Raw genomic sequence first — 22,221 nt, 5'->3', positions numbered from 1 at the left:
GCATCCACTATGAGTCCCAGGGGAGACCCCGGGGAACCCTTAAGAGTGGGAATAAATATATATGTACATGTGACAAAGGCCAGCAGAGCGGGCCGGAGATTGTGTAGTACATAAGCACATGATAGAGAGGGACAGAGCGAAACCGGTCTGTGTGAATAACTCCCTATAGTGCAGCTCAACCAGAAGAGCTGTAACATACTAGACTGCTAGTAGTTTAGCCTGCAAGGCGGGAACTTCCAGATTGTAAAATCTGACAAAGGTGGAGGGGGAAGCCCATCCCGCTGCCACACCAATGTCCTGAATGGAAAATCCGCTGGACCATGCCCACGATGAGGCCATGCCTCTAGTGGAATGAGCCCTGATGCCCAGAGGGCATGGCAGGTCTTATGATGCGTATGCGGCTGCAATGGCAACAACTATCCATTTGGATAGAGTCTGTTTCGAGGCGGCCGACCCCTTGGTGCGCCCACCGAACGAAACAACAAGCTGCTCGGGTCGTCTGACCGGAGCAGTGCGAGTAATGTAGAATCTCAGGGCCCTGACCGGACACAGGAGATTAGAGTCAGATTCGTTATCGGATGCAGGCAGAGCCGACAGAGAAATAACTAGGGATGCACAGAATCCAGATTTGTGGGGTTCGGCCGAATACCGAATCCACTGGTTAAGATTCTGCCGAATCCGAACCTGAATACCGAATCCTACTCTCATCCGCAGTCCATTAACACAGTAAACACATTAATGAAGTAAACAAAGTGGATTTTTCATTTTATTTTAATACTGTAAATAATATACACTACTTTTACTTTTATAACTGTAAAAAAAAAAAAAAAGAATAAGCAACATTATGCATTTTAACAGCGGCGATGTTGTGTAGCCTATTGTTTAGAGTCCTTGCCACCATGAGACAAATCGGCATTGCAAATTGAACATGTAGCTCGACTTGAATTGCCTTCTTTTCACTGAAAGTACTGCCAAACAACACTTTTTCTGCTCACGAGTTCCATTTTCACTTTCTCACAGCCTACTGCATTCGAACGGTCCACCTACCAGACATGGGGACTTGTGACTTGGTGACTTGGACTCGAGTCGACTCGAGTCGCTATTTTTATGACTTGTGACTTGACTTGATATAAAATGAAATACTTGAGACTTGACTCGGACTTGGAAGTTAAAGACTTGGGACTTGACTTGACTTGAGACACGAAGACTTGAATGACTTGAGTGTTAATCACATCATGTTTTCAGTTTGAATATAAAATATATAAATATTTTTTTTTTAAAGTTGATCACGACACTATCATCAGTCATACCCTCTCTTACCTTACGCACACCACGCCCACTTAGATCAGATATCACATCAAAATGTCGGCCGGAGGGCTACCGAGGGTCATTGCTTTCGGCTTCAAGAATTATTCACACGATGGCAAAAGACGAACAGCGCTTTGCAAGACATACAACATTAACATTGCGGACAGCCAGACGACAACCTCCAATTTCGTCCGTCATTTGAAGAGCCATTCTGCCCAGTAAGTGCTTGTCAATTTGTTAATGTTAGTTGGTAGTTAGCTAATGTAATAGCTAAAGTAGCCATTAACCCTTTCACAAGTAAGTTTAAACTATTCTAACTGATCCCCCAGCGTGAGTTTTTCTAGGCGACCGTTATTTAGAACCTGTCACTCACTTTAATGTTTCATGGTGACGCGTCATTGCTTGTCACGTGACACAGCGCAACCACAACACAGCGCTGAATGAATGATCTGCTTTTATGTCATTTTTCCTGTTTTATTCAAAATGTTCACAAATGTATTAGCTATAACATGCAACACTGATATTCCGATTGTCAAATATGTGCAAGTGGATGTGTTTTGTTGTTTAAACACCTTTATAATGATCGCGTTAGTTGAGCTATATGTGCGAATGGGCGGTGCCATGTTAACGTTAGTTTACAACACGTCAATTTCTCAACTTCTCACGAAATACATGAAAGTAAGTGACCGGTGAACTGGGAGAAGAATAGGGTAAAATGTAAAGCTACTTACACAATGTGTATCTGATATGAATAAAACGTGCGTCTTATTATAATGGAAAGGATTATTATTGACGCTTCCATAGACATCAGTGTATATTTTACAAACTACAAATATATTTTTTTGCTAGTAGTTATGTGTATTTAAATGTCTGAAACCTAAAATAAAAATGATGTGGTTGAAAACATTGAACAGTTGTGATATATGACAGCACTGAGAGCGTATGTCTCTGGCTCAGCGCCAGCCAACGCGTTTGAATTCATTGATAAATAACTTACACGAAGCAGAATAGTGGGTCATATGTCTAATGCTTTTTGAAAACTTAAAGGGGTCATATAATGCCATTTTTATACAAGCTAATATGATTCTTTAGGGTCTAAATTAAAAGTTTGTAATATACTTTAATTAAAAATTCTCATTAGTATTGTAAGAAAACACTTATTTTACTTGGTCAAAAACAGCTCTGTTTTCATCACGCCGTTTCAGTGCATATGACTTTAAATGATCATGAGCTTCGCTCACCCCGCCTCTCTGTTCTGTGCGTACACCGTTTGTAACACAATAACCATAATGCGTTGTTCAGTATAAACGTGGGATTATGAATTATATTGAGAACGTCATACATAGAAAACATGCCGTAATGTACCCTGAGTGTAAACCTTAGACGCATTCATTGTGAAGCGTGCAGCTAGCGATTTGCAAAGATTATTATATTAATATAAAGTTTAATAAAACGTTACACTCACTTCCGTTCTTCTGGAGATTCAGCAGGAACACGAATATCTGGTACCGATCTTTTTTCATGAGCAGCTTCTTAGCAAATCCAGCTTTATACTGACCCTCATTTATAAAGCAGTCTGGTGTGTGAAATGATTCGCGCAAACATGAAAGCATTGACGTTGCTCGTGGGGAATATTCCCTTCGAAAACAAACTCAGCCACTGCGTCTTCAGCGGTTCGGATTTAGGAACATTAAAATGACTCCTGTGCTCGTTATTACACCCAAGAACAGAACACCACAATCGCTTAGACGCCATTCTGCTCATAGACAGTGCTCCAGCAGATCAACAATGTCCGCGCCGCGCAGACTATGATTGACAGCTGGCTCACGAGCGAGGGCGGGTCTGTGTTGAAACACGGCTGTCATTCAACAATCGCAGGAGGGGCTTCCGAGCTTGTGACGTCACAGGCTCGAACGGCTCGATTTGAGGCAGGGGAAAACATATAAGGAGATTAAAACAAAACCACTGGATGGATTTTTATCATTATATGATGGTTGTGTACAGGCACTGCCAACACACATTTCAGTACAATCAACTTGTAAAAGTGCATGTACCATTATATGACCCCTTTAATGCTTTCTTCTTCATAAAAGAAGTCGGACATCACATTTTTGTATACATTTTTATTTCTTTAAATTAGTAAGCTACAGGACACCATCTTTCAAAACATGACCTGCGCGAAAGAGAAAAGTGAATGAATGCGTCATTGTTCCCAAATGCACTTCCGAATGCGCCTCTGTTCATTTCAAACCAAACTGACGCCCATAGATCAAATTCTGCTGGTAAAATTACAATAATAAGGTGACTTGACTTGGACTTGACTTGACCTACTACAAGACTTGACTTGACTTGACTTGACATAGCCTGTGACTTGACTTGACTTGACTTGCCCAGGAAAAAAATACTTGGGACTTACTTGAGACTTGAAGGTTAAGACTTGAGACTTACTTGAGACTTGCACATGTGTGACTTGGTCCCATCTCTGCCACCTACTGCAACGAGTGGAAATAAGGTGTGGCCCCTTTAAGAACTGCGCGCTGACCGCGCTCCCTGTTCAACTGTCTACGGACTGTATTATAACTTATGTGCCGTGCGCCTCGAACACATGCCCATGTATGCGGGTTATTTCTGTTTGATGCTCATTTTTACCTTATTTTGTTAAGTAACGCTGTGGACGGTAGAACGTGTGACAGACAGTCACACAAGTTCGATTGTGGAATAAAGTGCGAGTTGTGAGATGCCAATCGCCTCCGTGAGTCTGTCTGGCCTCTGCAATAACTTTAGCTGTGAGCTATCCCTATTTTTCTTCCTGACACAACGCGTTACACTACAGGCTTGTTCGACTTGAACCGGCGCTGCACAGACAGATCAGTTTATGACATCAAGGTACCGCGAGAGCAATTCAAAAGCATAAGGAGCCGTCTGCTCTCTATTCGTTCACGCGGTACTTTGATGTCATTCACTGATCGGTGACTTCGACGTAGCGCGCGTAGTGCAAGCCTAGGGTTCGGTTCGGTGGAAAAAAATTCTGAGGTTCGGCAGAAACCGAACCCCGTTAAAAATCCCAATATTCGGCCGAATCCTGGATTCGGTGCATCCCTAGAAATAACATGTGCCCTGAACGGGGTACCAATCGCTTTTGGGACATAACCATGTCTAGGTTTGAGAATGACTAAGGAGTCATTGGGCCCAAACTCGAGACAGGAAGCGCTAATGGACAGCGCGTGAAGGTCTCCCACACGTTTTACTGACGCGCGCGCGAGCAGAAAAACGGTTTAGAGCGAAAAGTATTTGAGGTCCGCGGTGTTTAGCGGTTCGAATGGGGGGGCTTTTCATAGCTTCGATAACTATGGAAAGGTCCCAAATCGGCACCGAAGGGGGGCGTGGGGGGTTCATCCTTCTAGCTCCCCTGAGGAAGCGGATGACCAAGCCATCTTGCCCAGTGACTGGCCGCGCCGGGGTTCAACGAACGCTTGACGGCTGCCACATACACCTTGAGAGTGGACGGGGACCTGACCGTGGGTCCAAATTTCTGTCGGTGCACCATTTAGAGAACACAGACCATTTAGACGCATAGAGCCTTCTAGTAGAAGCCGCTCTAGCCTGCATGATCGTGTTAAACACTCCCTCTGGCAAAGCAACGGTTAGTTGTTGATCACCCACGCATGTAGCGTCCAGCGCTCTGGGTGGGGATGTCAGATCGTGCCGCGAGCTTGGGAGAGGAGATCTGCTCTGACTGGAATGGGCCACGGGGCTGTCTGTGACAGTGAGCTCAGGAAACCAAGTCTGACCCTCCCAACGCGGGGCTATGAGGGGCACCGAGTGGCGTGTTTCCCTGATTCTCTGAAGCACCTGTGGTAGCAGAGAAACCGGAGGGAATGCATAAAGCGGGCGGCTGGGCCAGGTCTGGGCTAGCGCGTCCTCGCTCTTTGAGAAAAATATTGAGCAGTGGGTGTTTTCTTCTGAGGCGAAGAGGTCCACCTCTGCTCTGCCGAATATTCGCCACAGCTTTTGGACTGTAAGAGTGTGCAGGGACCATTCACCAGGGGGAATGGGGTTCCTGGACAGACTGTCTGGACCGTCGTTCAGATGGCCCGGCACATGCGTCGCTCTGAGCGAGAGCAGAGAGCAGGTGACACTGAGACCAAACTAAGATGCGTTCTGTCAGCCGGAAGAGATTCCTGGATCTGACTCCGCCCTGACGGTTTAGATAGGAGACCACGGCTATATTGTCCGAACGGATCAGCACGTGGTGACCGTGAATGCGCGGAAGAAAGCGCGTGAGCGCGTTCTCGACCGCCAGCATCTCCAAATAGTTTAAGTGGAGGAGGCTCTCCTGAGCTGACCAGGGGCCGAAGGCCGGTGAGCCCTCGCAGACCGCACCCCAACCCGTGTTGGATGCGTCTGTCGAGATGACTTTTCGGCGAGAAAGGGTCCCCATGGAAACGCCCCGCTAAAACCATTCTGCCACAGTCCATGGCTGCAGAGCTGTGATACAGGTCTGCGTTACATTTATCAGCTGGCGGCCCGTGGTCCACGCACGGTGAGACACACGGCTCTTCAACCAGAGCTGAAGCGGGCGCATGCGCAGTAACCCCAGCTGGAGCACCGCGGAGGCTGAGGCCATGTAACCCAACGCCTTCTGAAAAGTTTTCAGGGGTGTGAGTCTGTTCATCTGAAAAGATGCGGCGAGACGCTGAACACGGCGCGCGAGCTGTGTTGACAGACGAGCCGTCATCGTGACCGAGTCTAGCTCTATACCCAAGAAGGAGATAGTCTGACTGGGTTGTAGTGCGCTCTTTGTCCAGCTGACAGAGAGGCCCAAAGCTTTCAGATGGTCGAGGAGAACTGTACGATGAGACAGTAGCTCTCTCTGTGATTGTGCCAAAATCAGCCAGTCGTCCAAATAGTTCAGTATTCGCAGCCCCTGACTCCGTTGCGCGAAGGGCAATGTCCGTGGCGCTCCTCAAATCCGCGACTGAAGGGGGATTTTTTTTTTTTTTTTTTTTTTTTTTTTGCTCTCGTCCCATTCACGAAGTATGTCATCCGGACATGGAGTGAAGTGCAGAGGCTGCTTGGCCGGCGGCTGAGTAAGCGCGGGCGTGAAAGCTTGAAGTCGCTCTGCAGGCTTTAGAGGGAAGCACAGGTGATGAGCGCCATCTCGTGGAAGGCGGGCAGAAATGTGCGGCGACCAGGTCCTCTACAGGGGGAATGGAAAGATAGCCCTTTTCTGCGGCTCCGTCCACAACGCGAAGCGGGGCAGAAGAGTCAGAGCGAGTTCTAGCAGAAAGCGGGGCGTTCCAGGACTTCGTGAGTTCCGCGTGCAGTTCAGGCAGGAAGGGCGCGGTCCGTTTAGTGACGGGAGTCGAGCGCTGGCGGAAGTAGCTGCCGTCCATACGGTTGATGGTCTGCTCGGGGGGAGGGGACCAATCGAGCCCGAGGCGTTCGACGGCCTGTGAGAGGAGGCGCACTAATTCCTTCTCAATTCCAGCGCGGGTCCCAGAGGATTCTCGGGCCGAGGAGGCGTGAGAACCGGACCATTCCTCACTGTCTGAAGCGAGAAGCGAACAGATTTCCTTAGCCCCTTAACGCCTACTGTCGCAAATATGCAACAAACCGTTTGACTCAATCAACCAGCCGAGATAACGTCTGCATTCCCCCAATGCCGGTTAGTGCATATTCGCTAAGGACCTAGTAACCTTCGACAAGCACCTGTTTCTAGTGGGACCGCAAAGTGACGGACTTATTTCCTGTTTACGCATGAGGATTACTCCGGACGCCAAGTTATGGATATGAGTCGGGAAAATTTTATCCTGAGGTGTATATAAGGTAAGTTGTGCTAAGATAAAAAATACTCACCTGCTTATTGTGTGCATATACACTCGACATAATGAGGTGAAATATGTGTGACATGTATTTTTGAAGTTATTGTAATATTTCGCTTTGTAGCATATTTGCGACAGTGGTCCATAAGCCTAATTCTGACCGCTAACCAGCGCTATATAGAAAAACTCTTTTCGTGACAGCTTATCTAGGTAATCCTTTGTATTTTGCTTAGTTATTTTCAATAGTCTGTATACAGACACCATGCGGGGATACACCATGCTAGAATATGAATACAAAAGCTAATTATTTTTATGCAGATCCGAATGAAACCTTCAGTGTTTTACGGCAAGCGCGTAAATGCGCAACCTCACGTTAGAGCTCCCCCAGAGGAAAGTGAGGATAGTTGTCTCAGCGATAGTGCAGGCAGCGATGAGGAATATGTTCAAAAGCCAGGTGATGAAGAGAGCTGCAGTGATCAGGAAAATGAAGGATTCAAAATTAGCACCAGCACCAGCCAAATGCTGGTTAATTTTTATGTTGGCTGGTACTAGATTTTAGACTGAAAATGCTGATTTCCTATTGAATGGCTAGTAAATTTCGCCAGTTTATCCATAGATTATCCATAGATTTTCACATTTCTAAAAGTTCATTTTGACCCCTGCAGGTGTGAGGAGCAGCAGCAGTGAGGAGGAGGTTCAATACCAAGATGCGGGCAGCGATGGCGAATGTTTTCCCGAGCCAGGGGATGAAGAGAGCAACAGGAGCAGCAGTGATGTTACATTGTTGTGCGTGCGTGCATGCCTGAGTGTGTGTATGTATGCATGCATGCATGTGTGTCCACGTGTGCGTGAATGCGTGCATGCCTGAGTGTGTGTATGTATGCATGCATGCATGTGTGTCCACGTGTGCGTGAATGCGTGCATGCCTGAGTATGTGAATGTATGCATGCATGCATGTGTGTCCACGTGTGCGTGAATGCGTGCATGCCTGAGTGTGTGTATGTATGCATGCATGCATGCATGTGTGTCCACGTGTGCGTGAATGCGTGCATGCCTGAGTGTGTGTGTGTATGTATGCATGCATGCATGTGTGTCCACATGTGCGTGAATGCGTGCATGTGTGTGTTTGTATGTATGCGAGTGTGTGTGTGTGGAGGTTAACCCTGGGGCTACCCAAGAGGTGTTTCACGGCCCCTGCTCCTTCAATAATTAAAGAGTGGAGTAGCATTGTTATGTTACATTGTTACATTGTTATAGTACAAAGAACTGCTTCTGTGCATTCCCTCTCATTCTTTCAGGTTCAGCAACATACATTTGAAAACTTAATTTACAATTGAAATCAATCTACAATTCAAATTAATGCAATGTTTCCTATAGCCGTAACAGTAACGTTTGTGTATATTGTGTTGGTGACATGAAAGTGGTCATAATTCTTATTATTAAAAATACCTGCTGTTGCAGATTTATATAAATAAGTTTTAAAAAAGGGTGAATAAATAAAACATTGTTTTTTCACTGTTATTTCTAGGGCTGACTTCTAATAGTCGAGGATTCGACGATTCGATTCGGAGAGGTCTGATTCGACTGTGAACCTCATAGTCGAATAATCGGGAAGTGTTATGTTACGTAACCAATAGGGGTGTATTATATTACCGTGAGACGACGGTTATAGGTGAACACCGTCATTAGAACTCTATAACCGCCAAAACCGTGCTATTCAAATATTTTTTACAAACATTTTTTATCATAGAGAATGTTTAAATACTAATATCATCTTATGAGGGAAGCGGAGGCGGAGTTAGTGGTGCATCGGAGCAAGTACAGCTCGCTGCATCCTGCGGTGGATATCCAACCGGGCCCACATCCAAGTGTGACGTCAGAAGCCACGCCCATCCAAGTGTGACGTCGGAAGCCTCGCCCATGTCCAAATACGGCACGTGACTCGATTTAAAGATGAGGTTATTTGTATAGAAGTGTGACGCTATTATTGGTGCAGTTAAATTGTGACGCTTTGGCAGGCTTGGAATGGTCTAAATCACAATCACTCCCTTAACAGTGAGCATTGCTCACTGGTTTTGTAAGTTAATGACATGGTAGTACAAGTAAACAATGTACCTTAAAACGATATTTTTGTATTTCTCTTGTATTTCTGTTACACAAATGGTAATAAATAATCATGGTTTTGCTATTATAAACGTATAAGGGAGCATCTATACTTAAACTAAAACGAGTTTTTGTCACTTTCTTAATTATATGGGATCCAAACTGCACTTATAGTTACCCCTTCTAAATAAAAAAAATAAATGTAAACCTTTTTTACATTTCTTTCTATGTGGTTATAGAAATATTGCATTTTTACAACCAAATTAAGAATTCACTTATTAGTTAATGCCTGTTATAGCAAATGACTTTGAAATCAAATAATAAAACAGCAGAATGGAATTTATGTAAACCTTAAAGAACCAATATGGTGAAACTTGAAAAATTTGAATATCGTGAAAAAGTTCATTTATTTCAGTAATTCAACTAAAAGGTGATACTAATATATAATATAGACTCATTACATGCAAAGTGAGATATTTCAAGCCTTTATGTGTTATAAATTTGATGATTATGGCTTACAGCTATGTTGAATTACTGAAATAAATGAACTTTTGCACAATATTCTAATACATAAAAAACAGTTAATTTCTCGCTTCACCTTCTGTACAGGTTTTATGAGTTTAACATATCAAAATATCATCATAGTTCAAAATATCTTGGTCACAAATTAATTTTTTATTTAATATTTTGTGTTAATACATCAAGTTAATACATCACATGGGTCTAAAATGACCCATCTATGCAAGTGTGATAACTTTTTGTTAAAATAACCAATGTCACAGTTGTTCATAGCAACACATTCACTATACTACTTAAAATCAATAGTATATTCCTGCACAATCGGAGGCTGCAGCTTTAGGACCCCGGTTACAGGACCCTAGTTTTTTAGTTTGTGCATACATAGTTCGAAAGACATTTAATCTCAGGAGTATTTTTATAAAATGTGTTTTTTTTATTCAAAATGTATCAGAGGCATTTTGAAAAAATTTAATTTACACAAAACAAATAAAAAATGTATATCAATCCTTAAACAACTGAAAAAGTTGAGTGAGTCTTAGTTTCTTGAATTATACTGTATATTGTTAAACCTCCTTAAGTTTAACTAATTTGCTCATTATCAGGTAAAATAACGATGGAATCAGCATATGCAGTCACTAAATGATATGGCCAGATATCAGAAGGCAAAACTCGAGAATGATTCAAGCATGAATTTATTTATATATACACATGTATTTATTTATATTATATGAAAGAACAAAATTATTTGTGCTAGAACAAAAGCACCAAAAAGATCCCCTTTTCCACCAGTTGCTGCAAGAATGGCTTCAACTCTGAGAGAGAGAGAGAGAGAGAGAGAGAGAGAGAGAGAGAGAGAGAGAGAGAGAGAGAGAGAGAGAGAGAGAGAGAGAGAGAGAGAGAGAGAGAGAGAGAGAGAGAGAGAGAGAGAGAGAGAGAGAGAGAGAGAGAGAGAGAGAGAGAGAAATATATATTTCAGTTGAACATGTTAAACAAATGTCTATTTCTGATTTAACACTTAACACTTATGAAATGTTGGAGTTGTAGAGAGAGAAAGTCAAATAGAATATTCATGTTACTGACGTCTAATTCCAAACTCCAAATGTGTAAATGTAAGAGCAACACCTATCAATTGAATGGTCTCCCTTCTTTCCTCAATTGTTTGTCAATTTGTCGGTTAAAATCTTCCACTTCACTGAAATAGTTTTCAGAGAACAGTCACTGTTGTGTTAACAGAAATATCAGTAACAAAAGGGTGCACTGGGCATTGTGCAAAAATAATTAATAATCTACTCTGACCTGCAATGGATGAATAGAAAATGAGAATTTCTCTTTAGTCATAAAACTGCAGCAGGGACATTCGAACCACCCATCCAGGCAGAATTGATCTGCATCAGGCTTGAACTGAAAATGTGTAGGATGCTGTAAAACATGACAATGACAATAATTATGTGATCTTTCCATTAATCTAGAATAGATAGATAATTTGGCACATACACAGAGTTATCAAGTAAGATGTAGTGAAATGATTCGGTTGCTCAACCAAGTTACTTTGAAGTGATAAGTTAGGGTTGTAAGTGATAAGTGATCAGACCAAAACGTTTTAACCTAGCTATCGTTAAGTTGTTAATTCCAATTCAGACAAACCTTTGGCCCGACAGTTAACAGTACGCTAACTTGATTAGGATACAAACCAAAGTTTATTTTTACTTACCGACATGGCAAACAATCACTTGCTTTCAAAATTGTAGTACTCCTGAAAAGAAGTATAATATAGTTAGGAAAGTCTGCTGATGTGATGGCTGGCTTGCTGTCACTGTATTTACTATGAATCAATAATAAAACTTATTCATATTACAACAGTTTATCATCACATTACATTATCTAAACATGTATAACTTCTTTGCATATAAGCAATGACAGAACAACTTCAAACTTTTTCAATATGGAGTATTTACAACTGACAGAGTGACAATCAAATCTCATATTCTTTACAAGCAGAATAAGATTTACAGGATGTAACGTCACACATAAGCACTGAAATAATATATTTTTCATATTTACCCTTAATCCAAATAACAACATGACATTGGTGATATAATAATGCAGTTAGTTGGTATAGTATAATAGTAATAGTATACAAAACAAAATTCTCAGTTGAGAATCTAACGTAGTTACTGATACGAAATTCACTCAGCCAAATGTAACACACAACTCAGTTGAGACATTACAGGGGAGTTAAATGACCAAATATGTAAGTTGAAGATAAATCATAGCTCTAAAACAACATCATCAAACCTTATTGATTCGAATTACATCGATATTTTGACAATGCTAGTCAAGTGATTAGCCGCACCGCACTGACCTCATTACAAACTATTATTAAAGTGATAAGAGCTGCTTTCAACAGGTAACATCTCATTCTCATACAACTCATCCGTATTATGTTGAACAGTGTTTACTAAAATACTAAAACCGCAAGTGTGTTTTGTGCATTTTGTTTCGCAGTTACCTTCGTCTTCTAGTCTTCTCTTCTCGATGCTTCTTCCTGTTTTTAAATGTTAATGAGAATGCGTCCAATTTGGGCATGGGCGTGGTGACTTCTGACGTCACACTTGTGGTTGGGTTGGATGTCAACCGCAGGATGCAGCGAGAGGCTACTCCATCGGAGGCTGAGTGCTGGAGATGATTCGGGAGAGGTCTGTGCACCTACCGATCAGAGCGCGCGCTGACACGGAGTAAAGCCTTGTTTATACTCGACGCGTCCGCACGAGCGCGAAGGTGCGCACGGCAAAAAATGACGCGTTGGGTGCGCAAGACCGGCAAGACCGCATTTCGCTTGGCTGTGTGCACGGCTTTTTTTGTAACAGCGCGCGCGACGCCGCATCCGAGGATGAACGACTTCAAGCCGAATCTGCCCGAGCATGTAGGCTACGTCTCACCGCACCGGCTCGCAGTTTGCGCGTCTAAAGGATTAAGGATTCATTTAATGGAAAGCACATTCACTTCTAGTTGTCTTGCTGTTCATTTTAAATAAACGTAGAGCGAGTTGTCCTATAACAGACGAACAGTTATTCAACCGAACGTCTAGCTGCTATCTAAAAAAAAAAAAAAAAAACCCGACTATCAGTCGACTACGGCAAAATCTAACGAATCAGATTCGACTATGAAAATCCTTAGTCGAAAACAGCCCTAGTTATTTCACTGTGTTTTTTGTTATCTTATTATTGACCATTATGCCCGGTGTTGCAAATTTGCAACATACCAAATTGACTCCAAATTGACCATTATGCCCGTTGTTGCATATTTGCAACATACCAAAATTTCGGTTTATTTGTTGTGCAAAAGTGAAATTGATAATCTCAACATTATTTACCATCTACTTAAAGGCAAAAACACACATAATACATTTTTTTATATACACTGTAACAAATTGCTGTAGATTCTACAGCAAAATTCTACAGAAATGTATTGTTTTATCATTTTACAAGTTATTACTGTAATTCGCAATGCATTATGGGTCAAAAAGAGTATTACAGTTGTTAACAGTATATTTCCCTATCAACTGTAAATTGATTTACAGGTAAGAGGTGTTTTCACTGTAGTTCTACAACAATTTACTGTGATGTGGCATTATGGGATTGCGCGGGCTGAATACAGGTTTGAAAACTGGTGGACTGGAGCAGGGCAAGAAGCGCTGAAGATAAAAGGCACTATTTACTAAATTTTTGGTAAGTTAACTTAAATGTACATCCATAAATATTACAATCTACTGTATTACTTAATGCTGTTTGAGCGATTCATATTTTGAACAGAATTCATCATGTCAGATATGCAATTAATTTTATCGACTTGTTAACAACTGCGTGTTATCAGGACATTTAGTGTGATGTAAAAGTGTTTGATTCCAATATTAACGTTACGTTTATTTAGTAAAGGAATGTGTCTTTAATTTTAAATGTATTGTTTCAGGCGAGGCATAGAATCGCGACGGCGCGCGCCATAACAGTGGTGAGACGAAGCTGAACTGTTACAAGGTAAAACCATCGTAAATGTTATGGACGAATGCTGCCGTTTGTTACAGTTTTATTCGCAATCCGCATATATTTGCTCTCAAGAGAGTATTTTTAGAGCATTTGCTGTTTCCAAGACAAGACAAATCCACTGAAGTGTTGGTGAGAAAAAACTAGTAACGTTAGGCCTATACGCAGTTAGCTTTCTTGACGAAAAACATTAGAATCTATGATATTATTAACATCGTTGCATGCTGCTATTTTCTCATTTATTTCACCAGTTTTGATTTATTATTGAGAGCATGTAAAACCAGTGTTTAACAAAGGCCTGCGTCATAACTAAATTTAACGCAAAGCAATTTGCAGTTTGGAAGACGAGACATAATTACTGATGTGCTGTTGAGACAAAACTACATACAGTATACGCACGTGCAGTTAGCTTTGCTGATTAAAAACATTACAATATGATTTTAACATCGTTGGATGCTGCTATTTTCTCATTTATTTCACTAGTTTGGATTTCTTATTGAGAGCATGTAAAACCAGTGTTTAACAAATCCCTGCGTCATAAATAAATTCAAAATGACTGGCAAACGATTTGAAAGTTCATTTTATTTTCTGTTCAAAGTTCCCATAGTTATTGTTTTCTTAATATAACTTGAACCTAAATCTAAATGAGAAATGTATTACTGTAAATTGTGTCAACATGAGAGCAATACCATTGTAGGTTTTACTAAGCATATGAAAGGTCACAGTAATGTTCCAAGCTGCTGTTTTACCTGTGGTGTACCTGACTGTTCCCGTGCATTTACAAAATTTGCAGCTTCTCATCTATATAGAGACCATACAGGATATCAGAAGTCTCGTAAAGGTTCCAGATTTGACCAAATAGACACAACACTGATTTGCCAGATTGGATATTGTCATTTCACATGCACAACTCTGAATGACTTAATTAGGCATTTAAAATGCCATTTTGATGAGGGCAGGGAAATCGGTCTGTACTGCATTTACTGCATACTGCATTTAATTACATTTACAATGTTTTCCTTTTATATTTTTTCTTGTAGATGTCAGCAACAGCAGCTGATGTAGAAAAAAGTTCTACACTTCCAGACTCTCCGAGACTGATTGTCTTAGGTAATGTATGTTCCAAAATCTTTAGTAACTTAATACATTTTGCCTGTTGTATGTTAGCATACATGTTTATAAAGTGTTTTCTTATATTTATTATTTTTAGGTGAAATTCTCACTGCAACCCAGTGGATGCTGAGTATTGAGGGTCAAGTGTTTATGAATCCACACCCCAATTTCATGGCTGGAATTGCTGCTTTGTTTGCAACTTATACTACAACTTTAATCTGGTGTACGAGCACGAGGCATCCTGCACAGTTGAATTTGTTCAAAGGTAACAGTTTACTTAAATATAAATGTGTATATGTTAAAGGATTAGTTCACCCAAAAATTACATTTCTGTCATTAATTAACTACTGACCTTCATTCATTTTCGGAACACAAATTAAGATATTTTTGATGAAATCCGAGAGGTTTCTGAACCACACATAGGCAGCAAAATCATTGCAACTTTCAAGGTCCAGAAAGGCAGTTAAGACATTGTTAAAATAGACCATGTGACTACAGTGGATCAACCTTAATGTTATGAAGCCACGATAATACCTTTTGGGCGCAAAAAACCCCCAAAATAACGACTTTATTCAACAATCTCTTCTCTTCTGTGTCAGTCTCTGACGCTGTTAATGTAATAAACACAGTGCAGCGCTTCCAGGTTCTACGTTAGAACAAAAAGTATTCTCATCACTTCATAACATTGAGGTTGATCCACTGGAGTTACATGGACTATTTTAATGATGTTTTTACAACCTTTCTAGGCCCTGGAAGTTGTAATGACGTTGTGGTCTATGTGTGGTTCAGAAACCTCTCTGATTTCATCAAAAACATCTTAATGTGTGTTCATGAAAATGAATGTAGGTCAGTCGTTAATTAATGACAGATTAATAAGTAATTAATTACAGAAATGTCGTTTTGGGGTGAACTAACCCTTTTTAGTATTGCAGCGAATGCTTAATGTAAAGTGGTATATTTTCATTAGTCTGCACGTGATCCTAAAGCTTCTGCTTGTGTTTTTCTGACTAATTTTTGTGCAGATGTTTTGTTGGAATCAACCCATCCGGTACCAAGACAGTCAAAAAAAAGTGGAAAGACCTCAGAGAAGAGGAACAACAATATCAATCCTCATGTGTCTACTCTTCTCAGAAGGCTAATGGACTTTGAGTTGTTAAGCATGTAAGTTGTCAAATGTATATTTAAAAAAAAAGTACTTTAAATTAAAATGGTTTAAATGTTTTTAGAGAGAATGTTGTCAATCACCATTGTTGTTTATCACAAACATTTATACCAAAAATAATTAAAAAAAAGGCAGAAATGTGAGTTTTAACAGGAGATGTGAGTTAAAGGGTTAGTTCACCCCAAAATGAATATTCTGTCAGTAATGACTCTCCCTCATGTTGTTCCAACCCTCTAAGACTTTCGTTCATCTTCGGAACACAAATTAAGATATTTTTGATTAAATCTTAGAGCTAGATCACTCCTCACACACATGATCAGCGTTGGCCAATAGTGAGCCTACGTGTGACGTACAACACAGAAGCGCTGCGCTGTTACACTACGTGAAATCTCGAGGCCCACAGAGAAGGAAATGAATTGTTGAATAAAGTCGTTATTTTTGTTTGTTTTTTTTGTGCACAAAAAGTATTCTCGTCGCTTGATAAACTTCAGATTGAGCCACTGTAGTCACTTGGACTATTTTAACGATGTCTTTCATAACTTTTCTGGGCCGGCAAGTTACGATCCCTTAGAAACCTATGGAGGAGTGATCCAGCTCTCAGATTTAATCACAAATATCTTAATTTGTGTTCCAAAGATGAAGGAAAGTCTTACGGGGTTGGAACAACATGAGGGTGAGTAATTACTGACAGAATTTTCATTTTGGGGTGAACTAAACCTTTAACCATAATGCCATTCTGTTGGTTGAGCTTAAAGGAATAGTTCACCCAAAAATGGAAATTCCGTCATCATTTACTCACCCCCATGTTGTTCCAAACCTGTATGAGATTCTTTCTTCTGCTGAACACAGAAGATATTTTAGATATATTGAAGAATGTTGGTAATCAACAGTTGATGGTAGCCATTTACTTTCAATTGTCTGGTTACCAAAATTCTTTGAAATATCATATTTTGTGTTCAACAGAAGAAAGAAACTCATACAGGTTTGGAACAAATTGAGGGTGAGTAAACACAATGATGACAGAATTTTCATTTTTGGATGAACTGTCCCTTTAACTTTTATTGAACCCAGAATCTTGCTTTTAAGTCTTACAAGTTATTTGTAGTTATTTTGTGACTGATTTTGAAAAGATTTTCTGTACTTGAAAAAGTAAAATTGTTGTTACCAGTCTTGCAGTTATTTGCTTAATATTTTAATAAATATTTTTCAACAACAGCTTTGACTTTGTGTTTGTTTTTTTAAATGTTTATTTTAATGCATTTACATCAATATAATAAAGTACAGTTTACTGTTAAAATGATTCTTTTCAGCTTTTTAAATGTTAAACTATTACAGCATCTTCTTAAATTTTGTGGGTATTTCCAGGATTTTATTGGCAACTTTATTGCCAGGTTAATACTGTACTTTAGTGAAATTACAAAAAATTGCTGTAAAATATATTTACAGGATTTTATTGGCAACTTTATTGCCAGGTAAATACTGTACTTTAGTGAAATTACAAAATATTGCTGTAAAATAAAATACAAGTTTAATTCAATGTTACTGTAAAAAAACTATAAATTACTGTATTTCATATACAACAATTTACTGTAAGTTGCTTTACAGTCTTATACTGTAATCAATTTTACAGCAATTACCAACATTTTTACAGGACTTTATTGGCAACTTTTTTGCCAGTAAATTCCTGTAAATTCTACAGGAAATTTTTTACAGTGTACAGCTATATAAATTCAGGCGTTAAGTTAATGTCCGCGGCGTCATCGGAGGCGACAGAGCGGCCACTCGGCGGCAACTGTATGTCCGGTAGCGGCGGAGAAGGAGAGCGGGAGGTGACAGGCTCCGGCGGGATGAGCGCTTCTAGCTGGGGTTCCGGCGGCCTCTGAGAGCGGCGTTTCATCTTCCGCGGCGAAGTCAGAGGCGGCGCGGAAGCAACTTTAGTGGCCTGAAGTCGAGCCAGCAGGGTCGACAACGGCATGTCCTCGCAGAGATCGCAGCCGCCATCAGCGAGGGCGAGCTCGGCGTGCTCCAATACGAGGCAGAGAGCGCAGATGACGTGGCGGTCTCCAGTCTCGAGGGGAGCGCGGAAAGAACCGCAGGAGGATTTACGAGACATCTTTAAAAAGACGCTCGGCTGTTTTAGATACAAATAAGTATAGGAAGCTTTTTGTAAAAAGGATAAAAAACCCGTCTGATGGCGCTAGCTCGCAGGACGGCTGAAGGTGGCGAAGACGGCCGGCTTCCTCAGTCTCCCAGATGCTCGCTAGAGTTGCCTTTTCAACGACGGCGGCTTCTCTCAGGATCAGCAGATGCGTGTAGCCTCGCTGAAGAGATGAAAATCAGAGTTTACAGCCTAGGACGCCAGTGTTATTCTCTCTGACCACGCCCGTTTCGGCAGGCTCTGACGTAATGAGAGCATGTCAGACTCTCATTGGCCGAGAGTTCATTTGCGTCTCCTCATAGGCTTAAGCAGTTCTCTGTGAGCGAACCAATGAGCTGCTAGCTAGCCCGCTCATGGTCTGCTGCAGCTGAACTGCGTTGACAATGGATACAAAATTATAGGATCATTTTTTGGCTTCAATTTCTCAGAAAAGATTAATCTTTCCCGTAGCGTAAGCTAGCTTACGCAATACGAGAGAACCTCTCGTAAGAGAACTGTTTTTAATGGCAGGCTAGCAGATACCGTTGACTCGGAAGGACTGGATGAAATTTTTTTAAAACTGTCTCCACTGATAAATAACACCCAGGCTAACTTGGAAATGAGGCCCAATGTCCAAAATCCTGAACCACCCCTTTATGTTTTTTTTTTTTGTTGTTTTTACAGTGCGATTCCGTATTAAACGGAACGGGTGGCAAACCTACCTTAACCACCTTTCTGAGCAAATAAAATTTAAATGTAGCCTATTTTTATTTATTTATTATTATCAAGTTGGATTACCTACATTTAAACTGGTAGTCCACAAAGGCTCATTAAATGTAGAAAATATCATATATGTTGTTATAATGTTGTCCTTTGGCTTAGTGTGCAGCTTCTTTTTAACATTTAATCAGCTCAGAGACAGGAGATGAAAATAGTCTATTTTGACTTAAAATGCACATTTTTATGTAACATGTTAATTCATGTGTTGTCCTGGATATATAAACAAAAACACAGTTTATATTTTATTTTTTATTATGCAAAATGTGCCAAAATAATATATATATATATTAAACATTTAAAACATTACAAACATTTATGAATATGCTGCATAAATATAGCACAATTTCTTAAAGCTGCCTGGTTCCAACTCCTGGTCTTTGACTTTGATTGCCAAGCGGGGCATTTTTTGTGGAGGTGACTGGTCCACACCTGCATTGTCCTGTTGAAGGAACACACATATCATGTCACACTGACCAGATTTAATGAGTGATTCTTAGAGAAAATCATAATACATGTGTATTTCTACAATGTCAATGTGAGGGTTCTATAAACTGAAAAGAATATGATACTAGTCATGTATTAAATTATTAAAGTGTTTACATTTTTAAATCTGAAAAAAGGAGGGAACTTACCAATGCTCTCTTCCGGTTCATCTGGGACCTGGGAGGAATGCTGCTCTGATCCAGGTGTGAAGTTTTTATCCGATCCGGGCTCCTCGGTTTAGTATTCAGCTACACCTTCTTGTTAATATCCACACAGATTTTATTTTTTGGAGGTGGCTGACACACACCTACATTGCCCTGTTGAAGAAACAAATATAATCATGTTGGGCAGTTTAATGAGTGCTTGTTAGACTAAATCTAAACATATCTTTCTAAAGTTTTAAAATAATATATAAAAAGATTTGAATAGAGGACCTAGAAAACATAGAAGCATATTTGAAGTCAATGTTTTTTTGTTTGTTTTTGAATAAATCTGAAAATGATGATGGAATGAGATGGAAGGGACTTACAGAAGCTCCCTTTGGGATATTCTGCTCCCTCTGCTTCTGCCTCTGCTTTTTAGGGATCTTGAGGCTTTCTCCCAGTTTGGGGGAATCTGAAGGTACAAGTGATCCCTGTGTGGTCCCCGAATGCACAAGTATACCTTTTGGGATCCTTGGGGCCATATCTTCTCCCTTCGGAGCCCCAGAGGGCACTACCGCTTCCTGTGGATTCGCTTGAGAAGACGCTTGAGGCCTCCTCTGCAGCAGCTTCCCTCTCAGAGGCTTTGGGGCAGGCACAGATGGTATCTGTAGAGACTTGAGCACAGGTGCTCCCTGTGGAGACCCAGAGGGCACAGGTGCTTTCTGTGGGGACCCAACAGCCACTGGTGCTTCCTGTGTCTTTTTCTGCCTCCACTTTCTCTGCTGATGCAGCTGCTCCTGCTTAAGAGGCTCAGAGAAATTTAGCTTTCGCCAATCTTGAGACTTGGGCACAGGTGGTCCTAGTGGAGACCCTATGGGCACAGGTGCTTTCTGTGGGGGCTCAACAGCCACTGGTGCTTCCTGTGTCTTTTTCTGCCTCCACTTTCTCTGCTGATGCAGCTGCTCCTGCTTAAGAGGCTCAGAGAAATTTAGATTTCGCCAATCTTGAGACTGGGGCACAGGTGGTCCTAGTGGAGACCCAGTGGGCACAGGTGCTTTCTGTGGGGAACCAACAGCCACTGGTGCTTCCTGTGTCTTTTTCTGCCTCCACTTTCTCTGCTGATGTAGCTGCTCCTGCTTAAGAGGCTCAGAGAAATTTAGATTTCGCCAATCTTGAGACTGGGGCACAGGTGGTCCTAGTGGAGACCCAGTGGGCACAGGTGCTTTCTGTGGGGGCTCAACAGCCACTGGTGCTTCCTGTGTCTTTTTCTGCCTCCACTTTCTCTGCTGATGCAGCCGCTCCTGCTTAAGAGGCTCAGAGAAATTTAGATTTCGCCAATCTTGAGACTGGGGCACAGGTGGTCCTAGTGGAGACCCAGTGGGCACAGGTGCTTTCTGTGGGGAACCAACAGCCACTGGTGCTTCCTGTGTCTTTTTCTGCCTCCACTTTCTCTGCTGATGTAGCCGCTCCTGCTTAAGAGGCTCAGAGAAATTTAGATTTCGCCAATCTTGAGACTGGGGCACAGGTGGTCCTAGTGGAGACCCTATGGGCACAGGTGCTTTCTGTGGGGGCTCAACAGCCACTGGTGCTTCCGGTGTCTTTTTCTGCCTCCACTTTCTCTGCTGATACAGCCGCTCCTGCTTAAGAGGCTCAGAGAAATTTAGATTTCGCCAATCTTGAGACTTGGGCACAGGTGGTCCTAGTGGAGACCCAGTGGGCACAGGTGCTTTCTGTGGGGACCCAACAGCCACAGGTGATTCCTGTTGGGACCTGGTGGGCACAGGAGCTCCCTGTGTCTTGTTTTGGCTCCACTGCTTCATCGACTTCAGGGATATGGGGCGTGGAGGCCAGGTGAAGTCGCAATACTCTGGCTCCTCAGAGATGGGACTTGAAACCTCCATAATAGCCCACCACTCCCCTGCAGCAAGGGCCATGGTGAGCTCATCTGAGAGTTCAGGACCTAAGGACTGCTCTGCACTCTCAGTAAAACCGATGGGAAAGCTTGCCATACTCATATTGATTTTGGATATGATGATATCTAAAGAACTGAACAATACTGACTTTCTGCAATCTCTATCTGTAAAACACTGTGAAAGACAGAGAAATGGAAGAGATGAGTTGAGCAAACACATACAAACCTGGAAGCTGATTGTCTTATCAAATTACTTGGAAAAAATACATTTTCTACAGTGTATGCCCATGGCTGTCAATCAGAAGAGGCAAGGGAGTCCAGTCCAAAAGCCTCCTTCAAATCTATTCAAAATTAACAATTAAGCTTCATTAATTGATAAATTATCAATTTAACTACTAATGTGGTCAACTAAGATACATATAATGATATATACACTACCGTTCAAAAGTTTGGGGTCAGTGAGAATTTTATTTTTATTTTTTGGAGGAAAGAAATCAATACTTTTATTTATCAAGGACAGTAAAGACATTTATAATGTTACAAAAGATTCTATTTCAAACAAATGCTGTTCTTTTGAACTTCCTATTCATCAAAGAATCCTAAAAAAACAAAAAAAACTGAACAACTGACAGACCAACAACTGTTTCAACATTGATAATAATAATAAATGTTTCTTGAGCATCAAATCCTCATATT

The 22,221-nt window shown here is 41.2% G+C and overlaps 1 protein-coding gene across 1 annotated transcript; it reads right to left on the bottom strand.

Moving 5' to 3' along the window:
• Nucleotides 1–20,247: 20,247 nt before the first annotated feature.
• On the bottom strand, nucleotides 20,248–21,622 carry LOC130091585 (snake venom metalloprotease inhibitor 02A10-like). Its single transcript, XM_056259528.1, has 2 exons — nucleotides 20,388–21,622; nucleotides 20,248–20,305 (listed from the first exon to the last, which is right to left on the bottom strand). Exons 1-2 carry the CDS (start codon nucleotides 21,620–21,622, stop codon nucleotides 20,248–20,250), a joined length of 1,293 nt encoding a protein of 430 aa, XP_056115503.1.
• Between the last annotated feature and the right edge of the window lie 599 nt (nucleotides 21,623–22,221).

This window comes from Rhinichthys klamathensis, unplaced genomic scaffold (assembly GCF_029890125.1).
Source record: "Rhinichthys klamathensis goyatoka isolate OS25496 unplaced genomic scaffold, OSU_Roscu_1.1 h1tg000169l_1, whole genome shotgun sequence".
In the NCBI taxonomy this organism is placed as follows: Eukaryota; Metazoa; Chordata; class Actinopteri; order Cypriniformes; family Leuciscidae; genus Rhinichthys; species Rhinichthys klamathensis.
Note: the sequence above shows the minus strand (reverse complement) of the source record. Positions and strands in the feature narration are given on the sequence as shown.

Coding starts and splice junctions, on each gene's coding strand:
- LOC130091585 (XM_056259528.1), bottom strand. CDS start 21,622: ATGGCAAGCTTTCCCATCGGTTTTACTGAGAGTGCAGAGCAGTCCTTA. Junction 20,306..20,387: donor CAGCTGCATCAGCAGAGAAA/GTGGAGGCAGAA, acceptor GGGTCTCCACAG/GGAGCACCTGTGCTCAAGTC.